Here is a 16,475-nt window from a genome sequence, read left to right on the forward strand (position 1 = left end):
CAAGTAGCGGAATGCTACAGAGGTAAACAAACAATATCATTTGGAAGAGGATTAATAAGTGTTGACATTCATACAAATGAGTAATCCTGTAAACGTAAACAGAATATTTTATATAGATTTTTTTTAATGAAAACTTAAAATCCTGCATTATTTTCCGGACAACCCAATATATATGCATTCTAATAGCGTTTCGTGCATGCAAGAATAATAAAATTGTTGTTGAAATTGTTTTTTAGTACATATGTGTGACTTTTTTTACACCCTCTGTAATCCGAATTGTTCAATTCGAATGATTAATTCTGGGCTATGACTTGTTCGGATTAATCAGAGTGAGCATTGTATATTATTCAATTATGAAAGGTATTGGTTAAGATAAAAAAGTCAGTGTCAAGAGCGGGATTCGAACCCACGACCTTCGGCAAAATACGCCGGTTTTATCTTAACTGTCCCTTCCAATAATTTAAACTTTCTATATTTCATTCTATAGAATAGAATAGAATTATTTATTGTCGTATTATACATTAGACACATAACTAAGAAGTTATGATTAAAGACATTGGAATTTTAACGCAGTGTTAATTAAATCATGGATGATTTACTGTTGTAAAATAGCTGAAAGACTGGTCGGTAGTAAAGAAACAGTACTTTCAAAATGAAGTTTGAATTAATGCCGGATAAGGTGTACAATGGCCATGAATGGAAATGTTTTGCTGTGGATGTAAGCGTGAGGGATATTGATTCTGACGATCTCGCACGAATTAATGATTCATGATGGGCGAGCGGGGAATGGTGATTATTGCAAAAAAGATCCCAGGATTCATTTGCAATTTTGTGTTGAGGTCGAAACAGTCTCAAAGTCAGAACTATTATTCAAACAAATTTATTACTTTTGAAAAGATAGGAGATGCGTGATATTCCGTCGCAAACCACTCTGGGCTTTTATCGGTGTTGAAATGCTAATAATTCTTTCATGACCACTTGTTTAATGCTGTTATTAACTTGTTTAATGTCGGGTCTGATTAAATAAGAGCACGTTTTGTTTTAGAGCTACCTTGTGGATTAAGTGAATGTGCTAACATGAACTTGGAGCTAGAACCATGAGAGAGGAGGACCTGGAGATAGCCATCAAGGTAAGCTGATCTGGCATATGAAACATGCTTTATTTTTGCAATCTGTTAGCAAACTTGATTTTGTATACAGACCTTTTTTCGTCAAAGTCTACTTCATTTCATTTTCTCATGACTCATGTCAAATCGCGATCATTATCACTTCACACAATTAAATACGAATTCATTGCATTTTCTGGGAAATGACATCAAAATAGTTGTAATTTTTTTCTTTAGTTTAAGAGAATGGAGTTTTCCAGGCTTTGGTGAATTGTTGAAAATCACCTAGTTTTATTACAACTGCGGTGGTAGATGGACAAATTATATATAATTTGTATTGTTTCACTATATGTTAAGTTATGATATCTTGTTAAAGTTCGTGCAGTACACCCGATCTTTTCCGATCATTTTGAACTGCCTACCAGTTTCGGTTTCTCGTAATCTTTCCTTCTTTTGAACAGTGGTAGTCTTTTTTATTATTATTATGGCATCGTGCTTACACATTAGCCAAGCCACAGTTCGAATTTTCATGAATTTTTTGGGGTGGGTAAAACATCTTGAGACGAGAGTGGGACTCAGCCTCACCGAGCGTCTGACGCTCTAACAACTCGGCTTCGCAGACCCACCACTGAATATGATGGGAATCAAAGAATTTATCTTGATGTGATGATATCACCCCAAATATTATAATTGTATATAAAAAAAAACAGGCATAAGGAGAAGTAGAAAGAAAGCAAAACATTCAAGTCCTTCGTGTAGCTTTCAAGAAATTGCATGAGCACTGAGGAGAGATTAAGTAAGTGCGTGATGAGTGAGAGTCAGTAAATGAGAGTGATGGAAAGTGAGTGAGAAAAGGGGAAATGGGAAGGTGAGTGGGTGAGTGTGTGAGTGAGAAAGGGAGAAAATAAAAGTGAGTAAGTGAGTAATTGAGTGAGTTAGAGATAGAATGAGTGAGAGAGTATCATGAATTCTAGGGTCGACAGTGGGAATCGAACCCACAGAGAGTGACGCTCTAATCACTCGGCTACGCAGACCCACCAATGAATATGGCGAGAAGCTGAAAACGTTTGACAGACCAAACCAATGTCTAAACATGACCTTTTTAAAAAAAAATCAATTTATCATAAACACAACGGTTTGAATCGATAAGACGGTCGAATCCAAGAAATCAGCAATCTAAGAATTCATCTTCATGTGATAGATACCACCCTAAATATTATAAATGTATAAACATTATATAAAGTATTAAAAAAAACAGGGATGAGAGGAAGTAGAAAGAAAGAAAAACACTCAGTTCCTTCGTCTAGCTTTACAGGAAATTTATCGAGAGTTTGGAGGGCGGTAGATTGGTTTAGGATAAACTGCCCTATTAAGCTCACAAATTCATTATACTTGAAGCCATAATTTTGAAAATTTCTATTTTTTAACCGTGCAAATAATTAGGCATAGTTTCAAAGTCTTGATGAAGATAATCATCGAAAGCTTGTAAGAACTGAATGTTTTTCATCCTTTCAAATTCGCTTTAGTCCTGATTTTTTTAATATATAATAATAAATTATCTATCTAAACCTCAAAACTATCTCAAAGAACTGGAAGCACTAAAATTCAAAAGGTTGATAGCATTCTCTGCAATTTCATCTTAACAGAACTGTCCACTTCAAGACATTTGATATTGACTCAATCTATTATTTATTGAACAACCAAAACGTTAAAGTTAAAAGTTAAAATTCAATAATCGCAGACAGTTGAAATGACTTTTGTGAAATTACCCGGCTGAAAATAATGTATTTTTCTTCTTACCGCAAAGCTATTAGATCAACCAGCCCTCCACGAGGTTTCTAGGGCATATCGGACGTTTGAAAGAGAGAAAAAATCTCCAGAAAAAACAATATTTCTAAGTTAATAGGCACCCAGCTAATCGTCTCATAAGAAAATAGAAAATGCGGTAGAAAGTCTAGAAGTAATTACGAAAACATGCACTTACAAGGAGAATCTACCGACGTGGGATGGCGGATTTCAATTAAAACAGTTTTGTTGATACCAGATAGAAAAAGATAAGACACGAGTCTCGAGCCTGGGGTCGTCGGTGGCCGCAAGGTTTAGTCTTTGACACGGCGCTCATCACTGTAAGGTAAAGGTCCCGGGTTCGAATCCAGCGGCCCTGCATTCGAACCCGACATACTTACAAATTGGGCTTTTTTTTCAAAAATACCGGCACCCTGAGGGTTGATGTGACCTCTGCTGTTGCGAACCCTCGTAAAAAAAAATAAAATAAATAAATATTATACTTTCGAACGGATGTATAAACGTTTTTAAAAAATTTAAAACTTTTTGTCCGGCCTACAATTTTTGCCTCCCATTTTTTTGGATAATCAGAAAAATTATGGTAACATTGAAATCAATCAATTTATCCTCAGGACACTTTATATACATTTAAATGTTCCAATTTACACATAATGGCCTGGTCTCTAAAAATAAATCAAAAACGGATATATAAACTAAAATGTTTCAGGGGTTGTAGTTGATTTTGTAATTATTTTGCTCACGTTTGCTCNTATTGGCACTGGAAAATATGGTTCTCTGCACTTATTCTAAGATTATTATATATAAGTATTCGTTTTTGTTTTACCTAGGATAAAAAAATAATATCTAGGAATGTATTAAATGAGATTAGATGAAAAAGAACAAACCCCCCCCCCCAAAAAAAACACGAAATAATTTTTTTCCTCACAACTTTTTCACCTTCCAAATCCCGCCTTCGACTTTTTCGAAAATCATAAAAAAAAAAAAACAATTTTGTAATGCGTCAACCTGTCTACAGGAAACGTTTCTAGCTTTTAGAACCCGATAACTTACACGTAAAGGCACAAACCTGGCCACTCTTACAACGAAAATTTATATCTTGGTGCTGAAGAATTCCTAAAAGATTCCCTTATTGTACCAGCAGTCTTTATTACTTTCTGTTGTATTAGGTATTTGTGAATCACAAATTTAAATATTAAAAAAGGTAGATTCGCCATCTTCTGACAGCGATCGATTGATTCTTATCAGACAAGACTTAAGGTCAACTAAAAGTGTTGATGGCTGTTAATTATCCCATTATATAAAAAGGCTTATAAATAACTTTTCTCAAAACGGAATGTATTGAGGGTAAACGACCTTTTATTTATTAACGCAAGGTTAACCCCCTCATCTCAATAGATAAACAACATCGCGTGCTTATTGGTGAATAAAAGATTCATTGTTAAAAAGAAGTGACACCGACCCGAACACGCGTCGTGTTGATCGTTGAGAACAAGCAAAAAATCGGTTACTGGGCACCTGGCATGTAATTACCTTTTTCATCTTAATTTTTCATACTGTTCTAAAAGGAAACTGCGACTGGGACAAGATGCATAGTCATATGTGAAGGAAAGTGGTTAGAGGCAGTTCCCTATTTTTAAGTTTTGCTTTGGTTGCTTTCCTTTTTTCGTGTAGCACACAACAGGAGTAAATATTTAAAAAAAAAATATTATTCCTTGAACTAAAATAATTGACGGTTGACTAAGTATCTAAAAGGTCAGAAAAAGTTCATTTTTATGAGAATATGAGGTCAAACTATACAAATTAGAATGTAGATTTTCCCCGTCAAATTACCTTTTTTATTGGGGTTTATTTACACTTTTTCGCACCAAACTAGACCATTTTTTATTTCAAATTAATTCTTTTTAACCTCAAATTAATCATTTTTAATATTTTTTATGCTTTTTTTCTTTGCAGACACTTTCCAATTAACCCTGTTTAATTTCCAGTAGCTTTTAACGTTTCATCTCGTAGGTTTTATTTTTGATGTGTTTCAAATTTCCATATGTCCCAATGATTTTATATTTACTTTTGATTCAAATGCACAAATATTACTTGCGTGCTAAAGTTAGGAACTGGTTAGGTTAGTTGAGTTGGGTTGTGGTAAGATTAGGATTAGGGACGAGGTAGATTAATTTAGACTCTAGAAAAAAAATTAACTTGAAATTAAATAAAGTTACCTAAAACGGTTAATATGACGGTAAAAGCTATATATCATTTTTAATTTTAATTGCAATGAATTTTCATATGGCCTTCTAAAACCACAATGATTTTTTTTTTTTCAAATGGAGAAATTTTACTTACGTGGTTACATTTCATACCGTTTCTATGTGTTTTTATGTTTTAAGGAAAGGATTCATTTGAAATTAAAAAGAGCTACTGTGAAATTTTAAAAAGAGGTCAATTTTAAAGTTGAAAAAGCTAATTTGAAATTTAAAAGGGTTTAAGGTACAAAAAGATTAATTTGAAATTAAAAAGGTTTTATTTAACCGAAAAGCAATATATAATTTTTAATTTTAATTAGGTGTTATATGGACTTCTGCCAATGATTTTATATTTACAATTTTTTCAAATGCAGAAATTTTACTGTACGTGCTTACATTTCAACAACCCATTTCTAGTTTTTTTTATTATTGTAAAGAATTGGTCCATTTAAAATAAAATAGCTAATTTGAAATTTAAAAAAAAAAAGGTTAATTTCAAAGTAACCCCCCCCCAACAAAAAAAAAAAATCAAATGAAAAAGGCTAAAATGTAAAATTAACATTTTAAGGAGCTAATTTTACTTACGTAAAAAAAGGTTATTTTCATGCGAAATATGGTTGATTTGAAATTTAAAAAAAAAAGGTTAATTTCAAAGTAACCCCCCCCCCCAACAAAAAAATCAAATGAAAAAGACTAAAATGTAAAATTAACATTTTAAGGAGCTAATTTTACTTATGTAAAAAGAAGGTTATTTTCATGCGAAATATGGTTAATTTGAAATTGAAAAAAAGGTTAGACCTCGTGAGAGTGAGAGGTCACGATAGCTCAGGTGGTAGAGCAGCGGCGTATCAAGCCGAAGGTCGTGGGTTCGAATCCCGCTCGTGCCATTAACTTTTTTTAATCTCAACTAAAAACCTTAATTAATTGTAATGTATTAATTTAAAATTAGAAAAGGTTAATTTGACGAAAAATGCTATAAATAATCTTTAATTTTTCATTGCAATTAATTTTCATATATTCTTCTAATTGACCAATGATTTTATATTTACAATTTTTTTTCAATTGTACATACAACGTTTCATCAAATTTGAAATGAAAAAGGGTTAAATTGACGGAAAAAAGCTATATATAATTTTTTTTATTTTAATTGTAATTATTGTAATTTTCATGTGGTCTCCTATTGGCCCAATGATATTATATTTATTTTTATTTCAAATGCAGAGATTTTACGTGCTTACATTTCATCCCCTTTCTTATTTTTTTGTATTTAAAAAAAAGGATTCTTTTGAAATTAAAAAAAGTTAATTTGACGATAAAAAGTTTAAATTGAAATGAAAAATGATTGATTTTACTACAAAAAATATTAATTTGAATATAAAAAAACGTTAATTTGATGAGAAAAGTGGAAAAGACGGAATTGATCGGAATGGAGGAAAGAACTATAGACCAATAAGCTTTTTTAAATTTATTTATCTAACTTATATTTTTGTGTTGCGTAAGTACCTAATTCCGAACTAGTGAGGATCTATTAATTATATATTATATCATTAAATTGTTACGATGTGCATTGTAACTGAAGTCTGTTTTTCCCTCTGTTTTCACAAATTAATTATAGATTGTTCACCCGAATTAATAAAAATGATAAAGATAGGGTGAGTCGATTTACTCCTATTTCAAACACGTATCTAAATAATATCATTTTAAAATTGTTTTCTTACAGTATTTATTAGGATAATATTTAGTTGTGTTATAATTCACATTTTTCGCATACAAAATTGAGCGGCATTAAAAGAAACGCGTCTCATTGGAACGTTGCGTTGACGGAGGATCGACGGGTTCAATCTTTCAGTTCATGTCGAGAGACGTGGTTGGAAATTCCTTCAACCTGATGATGAGCTATAAGCTTGAACTCGTTGAAAACAACTAACTGTCTTTTAAAGCGATCGTTTTCCCGTGTTAACGAATATTCTGAAAGGAAAAGTCTATTAAAGGTTATTGAAGTGAATGATGAAGATGCAAACCTCGCCCCGAACATAAACTTTATAAAAAATCAAAACTCTTGACTGTATGATGATGCTGATCAGGATTCCATCACTATAATGTTATGTGAGCAGCGGATGCTCATCCTCGAATAGACAAGGGAATGTTGCAGGTGAATTATTAGGTTTCTCACACTATTGGAATGCTTCCCAAGAAATGCAGTGCAACGGTTACAAACTCTAATCATACGTCGGTTCGAAGGTGCAAACCTATTTTGGGAATCTTCAAACGAAACTAACAACCAAACGCAAAGCAGGTAATGACAAAATAAGGAACGTTTGCCTACAAGCTCCCCAGTTTAATTCAAATCTTGAACCGAGAAAATACTATTATGAGTGAAAATATCTTCCAACAGATGAACAATGCAACATTATTTCACGGTCGCTTCAAAAATTAATGAAACGGTTTTTGGATCTTCTCCCCCTATTTATATCTTCGCTCCTAGGGATACCACTTATTCCGGTCCATAGCTCACCAGTAAAAGCTGGTTGTGTCAAGTTTCTCGCCTCTAAAGACACTTAGTTCTGCAGGAGAGAGATTGAATGAGTCACTAACACAGATGGGTTGAAGGTTGAAACCAACGTCCTATATTTCAAACAGACTTTTTTCTTACAGCATAACATTTGATTTGAATTTTTTTCACCAATTTGTTAAAATAGTTTCAAATCTGAAATTATAATTCAACTACACCAAGTTTAAACTTAATCAGTAGTCCAGCCGATTGTTCAGATCTAGTGGAGGAATGTGTACCTATGCGAAGAACTGACCTGCATGTAATTATGAAATTATTTCAACCAGACTCGAAAGCTTAGAGTATAGAAATTATTTTTAATCTCGTCAATAAACAATTTTTATATTATTGGCCAGTCAGATCTAATATGCATTTATGAACGTTTTGTTTAAAATAAGACTGTTTATGCATTATTTTATCATTGTTGACTACCAGATGAACTTACGTTTTTATGGGACTTGGTAATATTATTCTTTTTGTCAATATCTACCATTTCGATTTAACATTTTACCTTAGCCGAAATGGTTGTTTTTATTGTTTCTTGTTGCATATTGGCCAAACGGGTAAACAGTTTATATCTATAAAGTACATCTATTATATTTTTAAGCTTCATTATTAATGAAGTGAAGTGATTTCTGACATAAAACATGTAAGAACAATATGTTTTTTAAATGGCCTTAAAATTTTCATAGAACAGTACTTGTCCTGGTTGATTTATATGGGGGAAGTGACTGAAAATTCCAGAAGCAACGTGGGAATCGAACCCACGACTAGTCGATGAGTCTACTATCACACTAACCACTCGCCACTTGGTTACCGCGGTCCCTCACCCGCCCTTCACGACCTTTAAAAGAGTCTTTCCCTCACGGAATTCACACAGGCCCAACACTGAAGATGGTAATGCCTTTTTTTACAAACCTTTTCTGACAAAAAAAACTTATTAGGAACCCATTTTCTCAGATTACACGTCTTCTCAACGAATGGTTCCATGCTTATGTTGAACACTCTTTGACATGTTTGGCTCGAATCTAGTTCGATAGTTTTCCAAAAAGTGATTTGCCATACTCACTCCACCTCAAATCATTTCCACTCTAATCCTCCTATGTAATAGAGTAATTGAATTTAATAGAGTTGATTAACGGCATTAAAACAATAACAAATGAAGAACCGCTTTTCTGGTTACCTGGTAGAAGCAGACGCGGGGGAAAATCACCGTTTTCTTGTCATCTTCCGTTGTTTCCTTTCGGGATAGCCGAGGAGGGATTGACCTAGAGCAAACATTCGCAGATTCACCGAAGAGGATCGATCTCACGATTTAGAGATTGTCGCTATGTAACTAACATGAACACAATAAGAAATCCCGATCTCAACTCGTTCTCATACCAAAATTCCTCTCTCCGTGGTGGGCGGAATTAATTTTTCTGTGTCCAAGCACCATATTTATCAGCTGAGTTCCTATTTATGTTGATATATCAACTGCACTGTTTTCCAGTAAAGCGGTAGGTAAGCCTGGTTTCAAATTCAGGGCCAGGTGGAAGAAGTTGATTTTAAAAAGAGATTTGTTGACAATTATCACGTTATATGTCGGAAGTAGCTTTGTTATTTTTTCTCCCGCGTCCTGGGAAAGCATTGAACGTTCAGTCAGTTTCATATTCTACGCGCACCTGTTCAAGTCGATGGGATATACATTGTGACAAACAATTTAGTGATATTTCTAACGTCAAACTCGCTTTTTACTTTTCTAAGGCATTTTTGGCAAATATAAAAAGTGGTAAAATAATAAATGGCAAAAATAATAAACAACGGATGAACATATTCAAAATGTTATTAACTATTATCAAAAACACGATATGATAAATTATTTTTTGTAATAATGTTTTATTTGTAGCCTATTTATATTAGTACATATTACGAATGTGATCACAATACGCTTTTTCACTGTCACAGCACTAACACTAATGCCAGCGCGGATCCGAAGGACACATGCCATGAGAAGCCAAGCCAATGCTGGCACTCAGTGTGGGGATTAAGGGGCAATGAAGTCTCGAAGCCATCGTCGGGCGACTTGCGGGATTCTCGGAATGGGAATGTGTAGAGCTTGGTTTGAAGATTTTGGAATCGGGAACGGATCAGATCGTTGAAAAAAAGAATGTTGGTGTCGTTGTGAATTGTGAGGTATATAACATAGTAATGAGCTTTGACGATTTGAGAATGTAAAGATATGTGCTGGATATTAGTTGACTTGGGGAACCACATAACTCTACTCCAATTTAAACTTTATAGTTGGTTGAGTTTTGCCGGTCCAAACAGATTTCGGTCCTTCGTAGTTGTCGAATCTTCTGTTAAATCTTGTATAGGGATTCCACTCCAGTCTTCTGTCTAATTGTAGTCCTATGTACGGACACAACACTCGGAATATACATGTTAAGAGAAACCAACCAATTAGGCAGTCCATATTATTAAAATTAGGGAGCGAGGAGGTCCCAAGGACATTGTCGTTTAGGGTGACATCACAGTATGAAACGAGAGGTAGACGTGAAACTTTTCTAATCAGGAATCGATCAGTTCGTTGACAAAATGAATGTTAAAGTGGTTGTGAGGTTAGTAAGGAACTTGAACGATTCCTCTGAGGATTTATGATTGAAAGGATTTGATGGAACCCCCAGTTCCACTCCCTATGTCCATAGGGGTCGCATGTGAAATCTTCTATAAGGTTAGTTTCGTTTTGACGGTTAGATTTTGGTCCAAGTCTTCGTAGTTTTCTACGACTTCTGTGTTATATCATAAATCTTGTATGGGGATTCCATGTCAGTCTGCTGCCTAGGTATTAAGTATTTGACTTGAATGAAATCGGTTGTTTGTTTTTGATGTGCAGTGGAGGGCAAGATTGTGTTTTCATTGTTAAAGTACACCGTGTATATTTTTCTTCATTCAGCCCTGTCCTCCACTTTTTTGCACCAGTCTTCTATAAGCTCAAGGTGTTCTCGATGTTGGAGGTAGGTCAAAATAATAACATTCTCCTCCTACCATTATTAAACGGGAGTCTGTGAGCGTGTAAAGGTGGAATGTTGACAAATAGGTCCCCACTGCGATGCACCGTTATCTCGTTGCCGATTAACGAGATTTGCCAATAGTTTATTAATCAAAAATTTTCAGTAATGAAGCGAAATCGGGTCGTACCTACTACTAAAGTACGAACCGGAAACAGTTGAAAATGAGGTTGCACAAAATCACTAAGAAAAATCAAAGTTAAAAGCTGATTTCTGGGGCCTTTTAATTCCATAAAGTCATACAATGTACCCAATTGATATTCAATCTGTTGAAGTGGGTAATGATGTTCGTGGATTCGTGTATCGACATTCGTTACCTTCTATCCATCTTGTCGTCTCCAATATCTGAATGTTCCGAATATTCGGAGCTGGAAGCATATCTATGCCCAAAGTGATGTTCTATCAACCGGAAACTTGAGCCATCCCGGGTCCTCCTTCGTTAACGTTTTGGCCTCTCTCCTATACATCGACAGTTTCATAAACCTTTGGCTTCCGTCCTTCTACCTCCTTTGTCCGCTTTGTTTACCTCGAGCCCTTCGAACTAAGGAGTGTGGCGCCTTCTCCTGACCATACTCGTATTGTCGAGTCGATACCTTTCAGCTCGGCCGTCCTGTGTGTGTTGAGTCCGTTTGCATAATTGAGTTTCAAAATCTGTGGTCTTTTTATGATTTATAGCTCAAATTTGCACATGTACACAGTTGAGCCTATAGACTTCTCGCGTCTATCCGCAATTCCAGCTTTTGTGTAATTTACAATAAATCACCGGCTGGTGGCAACAATCACCCACCCAGGGTGTTGGCAGTACGGGGTCAGACCTCGGTCTTGTCAGTCCAACCACCGAGGTTGGGCTCCTGGTGCTATCAACAGCTAGGTCATTTCAGCACCCAACGCAATCAGTACCTAAATCCAAACCCTTTCACACTCCCACTTACTCTTAAAAACATTCTTTCCTATTTACGTACCATTCGCTCAGGGTGCTGGAATACTCGATATTCCTCCTTCATACCTATTATATCACTAACATAATTGATGGTCGTTTGGGTACTGAATATTCTGCTATCGATCCTCTCACACTACACATTCACGGTAATAAATACATTCACTCTCAACACACGCTAATAACTCTGTTTCTTCCAAAAATCGGAACAGCTAAAGCTCTATTCTCATATCGGGTGGCATTCCTACACGCTCTCTCTATGGAACCAACGAATTGCCCTATTCAATTAGGCGGAACACATCGAGCAACCTTTCTCTCCATGCGGGAGACATAATCTATTTGGTCTACAACCAATATAATTTTGTTTTATTTTTCTTAAGTTTCCATTTTCAGGTTCATTTTTTGACGCACCATTGGAAAATCAACGCGGGTGCGTTTAAATCTGACTCAAGGCCTATTTCTTTTGATTTTAACATTAAAAAAAGAAGGTGAGTCAATTTTCGGTGCACCATTGGAAAATGAACGTGGGTGCGTTTAAATCTGACTCAAGGCCAATTTCTTTTGATTTTAACATTAAAAACAGGAAGTGAGTCAATTTTCGGTACACCATAGGAAAATCAACGTTGGTGCGTCTAATTATGACTCGGCACATTTTATTTTGTTAGTCTCGTACCAAAAAATAGGCGAGTCACTTTTCGACGCACCATTCGTTACAAATTAGTTTTAGTAGGTTGGAAGTAAAATAAACAAAATCAATATTATTAAAACATTATTCAAACACAATGTAAAAATTTAAAAAAAATTCTTTCACAAATTAATGTGGTTATGGTTTAAGAGTATTTTTTCTGGTAAAGTAAAAAAATTAAATAAATATAACAATCTCCTTTTTTCTGGTAAAGTAAAAAAAAATTAAATAAATGTAACAATCTCCTTTGTTAGCAAATCGAAAAGTTCAAATTCATTATAATAATTGTTCGAACAGACCTCCATTTGCTGCAATACAATAGCTTAGTCTATCGTAAAACGAAGATCGGACGAAAAAAATACTCTTAAACCATAATCAGATTAATTTGTGAAGAATTTTTTTTAAATTTTTACAATGTGTTTGAATAATGTTTTAATAATTTTCCTTCCAACGTACTAAAACTAATTTGTAACGAATGGTGCGTCGAAAAGTGACTCGCCTATTTTTTGGTACGAGACTAACAAAATAAAATGTGCCGAGTCATAATTAGACGCACCAACCTTGATTTTCCAATGGTGCACCGAAAATTGTCTCACTTTTTTTATTAACGTATTAATCAAAGGAAATAAGCCTCGAGTCAGATTTAAACGCACCCGCGTTGATTTTCCAAAGGTGCGTCAAAAAATGACTCACCCTGTATATTAAAAAAAACGCTTTTTGATAAATACAGAGCCATAAAACTGCCAAAAAGTATATGCAAAAATTACCTGAACTGAGAAACTAATAAAGGTTAAACTTGAACGATTTTCTCCATTTAAGTATCCACAGTACAGACTTTCTAAAAATCGAAAAGACTCCCACTGCCCAATGAAGAATGAGTTACATAAAAACGCGATGAGATCAAAAGTAGTTGCGAAATAAACACAACCTTTAACTCTTAATTAACGCTTAGTTGAGAACCAAAAACTGTTTCGAAAAGAAATTTCGTCATAATCAAAAAGTCGTTAAACGGAGCAAAAGTGCTGTAACAATTTATTGTTTTATGTCTTTATTTACATGCTGTTTTACTGCACGTTTAAAAAAATCTTGGAGAAATAAATTAGTAATAAATGGCGTGACCAGATATTGAACACTGTTTATTATTCACCCCTATTTGCCAAGTAATAGCGCATTTTATAGTAAGTTGTAAAAAGATATGGTAATTTTACTCCTGTACCGTTTTAACTTTCCAAGGACAAAAATAAAAAGAAAATTTCAACCCCGCATTGTTAAGCGTCCTGTTTGACGTTCTTTCGTGTATTTCTGGATGAGAAAGTTGAACTGGTCGTTGTGAAACAAGTTAGAGAACTAACTGGTCGGGTCACAGTTTGACAAATGATCAACACAACCTTCGGAGGCTGCGCGTATCCGGAAACGGATGTCTCGTTCCATAATTCTCCTGTGAGATCGACCTCCATTCCGGATGACCCGAATCCTCGCGAGATCGTGCTGAAAGAATAAGGAGAGAAACGAGAAAAAAAAAGTTTCCTTAACCGACAATCTTGTTTTATACGAACGTCAAATGGTGCAACAGCTGTCGTTACACCTGCCTCTGAGGTGCGCCGGTAACGGAAACGACTCTACAAGAACGGAATGTTTGAAAGTTATTGTTTAGGCAAATTTCTACTCAATCATGTTCCTTTTTTCAGGATCTCTCGCCAGGTAGAAAGTTTCGATCACGAACTCATTGGATTGCATTCTTAACTTCCCGTTGAATGTCACTCACTTAATTAAACATTTTGTCAATGCAATGGTATTTCCAATTCTTTTTAAACTCCAAAGCAGAGATCAGATATTTTTATCAAGTTTTTCTTTTTTCACAAAAAAATGTACAGAAGGAATGTACAACCGTGTGACCGAGTGATGTAAAGCGAATTATATAAGTTATAGTTTCGATGTGAGAAACTAAGTTTTTAAAAACACATAAATCACATAAATTTACAAACTTTCCAAATCTACAAGAGTTCTATTGAAGTATACAGTTCGGAGTCCAGAGTAGAAGAGGGATCTTGATGCTTAGCTCGATAGTCTACATCAGCATTTATTAAGTTGATTCCAGGCGTAATGACGATGTAATACCTCCATCCCCAGATTAGAAATTAACATTGAAGAATTTAGGATGGAGGGTTGATTTATACCATTCCATCCCCTGATGTTGGGCGGACTTTCCTCCTCAAGTAGGCCACTGTTAATATTAAAGATGTGACAATGGCTATTGTCAAAGCGGCATTTCCCCAAGCCATGGTGATGAAAATGGTGGGACGCTTGCTGAATTTTGATATCGGTCCGCTGCCGATGTCTTTCAAATTTACTTCATTATGGTGAACAGAGAATTCACTGTGCTTCTTGTTTATCGATGTAAGTGCTAATGTATCGAGAAATTTTGGGTAGCCAAAAGACGTTGTTTCTTGTTGGAGTAACGTTTTTTTTATAAACAATGCTGCTGTTGTCTTCCTACAGTAGGAAAATCCCTTTCAGAAGTCTTTCTTCGGTCATTCCGTTTGTTTTTATTTTTATGAGTTCCTCCGAGATGAATATGGCCATGTGACTTTTAGGGTCTTTTTATAAAAAAATTAAAATACAATTTTTTTCAATTACAATAATAATTAATAATTGTTATTTACAATTATTGTACAATAATAATTGTAATTTTTTTCTATTACCATTATTTTAATAAAAGGAAAAATTTTAAAATAAAAGGCACTGTAAGGGAAACAGAATTTATTCAATCCAATCATTTCTTCTTTTTTTTTTATTATATTTACACTCTTCCTTCTTTTAAATTGAATCTTCAAACTGAAATCTTTACAAAAAATAAAATCAATTCTTCTTGAAACAATATAAAAAAAACTTAAAATATAATTAAGAAGTATTTAACCTATTGTTAAAAATAAATGAATTCATATTTATGTATGCGCAATCCCCAAGGAATAAAATTAAGGAAAAATGGAATAGGAAAAAACTCACACGACGAATGCCGTTTTCCTGATGTTTTCTCATAAGATGATTCTTCACAAGCCAAGTTGAAGCAGCTACGTTCGAGGTGGTTTGTTCGCAGTCTCCCAATGGAATGCCTCCTGTCCACCGCCTTTTAGCCTTTCTGCCTTTTGTCTCCCACGAGTTACAAAGTCCATCATATCAATTTGTTTGTTACACATGTATTCGTTCAATTCTGATTGGGGGACCGCGGTAGCCGAGTGGTTAGCCTGAGAGACTCTCACGCCGCGGTCGTGGGTTCGATTCCCACCGTCGCCTCTGGCCCTTTTTTCCCGATAACCCCCAATTTGAACAACATATATAAGAATTCGTGTCATGGCTAATATGCAAAGATCTAAGGCAAAAAAAAAAATTCTGATTGAAGTTGGTCGTGTTTTACCTCTCCTTGAGTGAATTCACTCTGTTACCTCAGTTGTGTTTACCTGTCAGCAAAATGGATTTTTCACATTTTGCCTCACTATGAATTAATTTCTAGTTTTCTGTGCAAATGAATACGAGCGAAGTAGTTGATTGAGTCATTATTTTCCTCTACATGTTTTTCTTTAAGAGATATTTTACATTCGGTAGTAACGTTAGATACTTGAAGTTGAAAAATGATGGAATTGAATGTAAATAGTATCATATTCAGCAATATAGCAACCCTGTGACTATAACTATAGGTCTGATGATGACCATCGTAGCCTAGACTGCTTCACCGATGGCTCATTAAGGATAAGGGAAGCGATGCTGGAATACACATACCTAAATTAGGGATCAGCATCTCCTCTCCTCTTGGTAATAACACCTCGGTCTTTCAGGCAGAGGTCTGGGCCATCAATGTTTGCTGTAGAACACTTATGGATAACAAGATTAAGGGAAAAGATATTAAAATTTTTTCCGACAGTCAGGCCAGTCTAAAATCATTACAAAAAGAACTATCAACATCTAGACTGGTAGAGGAAACCGTTGAACTCATTAATAGGACTATCACCAGGTATGAGAATAGGGTAACCCTCATATGGATACCTGCTCATAAGGGGCACTATGGCAATGAGGAGGCGGACAGCCTGGCCAAGGAAGGTTCA

At 34.9% G+C, this 16,475-nt stretch overlaps 1 protein-coding gene across 1 annotated transcript in view; it reads left to right on the forward strand.

Annotated features, from left to right (window-relative positions):
• The window catches only part of LOC106669982 (ras-related protein Rab-23), a 54,703-nt gene that overhangs the window by 2,424 nt on the left and 35,804 nt on the right, over window positions 1-16,475 (forward strand). Inside the window, exon 2 of the mRNA XM_024226385.1 lies at window positions 1,046-1,130. Coding sequence (XP_024082153.1) covers window positions 1,098-1,130 — 33 coding nt within the window. The 5' untranslated portion in view covers window positions 1,046-1,097. The remainder of the gene's footprint in view (window positions 1-1,045; window positions 1,131-16,475) is intronic.

This window comes from Cimex lectularius, unplaced genomic scaffold (genome assembly GCF_000648675.2).
Source record: "Cimex lectularius strain Harlan isolate CLEC.00 unplaced genomic scaffold, Clec_2.1 scaffold28, whole genome shotgun sequence".
Lineage (NCBI taxonomy): Eukaryota > Metazoa > Arthropoda > Insecta > Hemiptera > Cimicidae > Cimex > Cimex lectularius.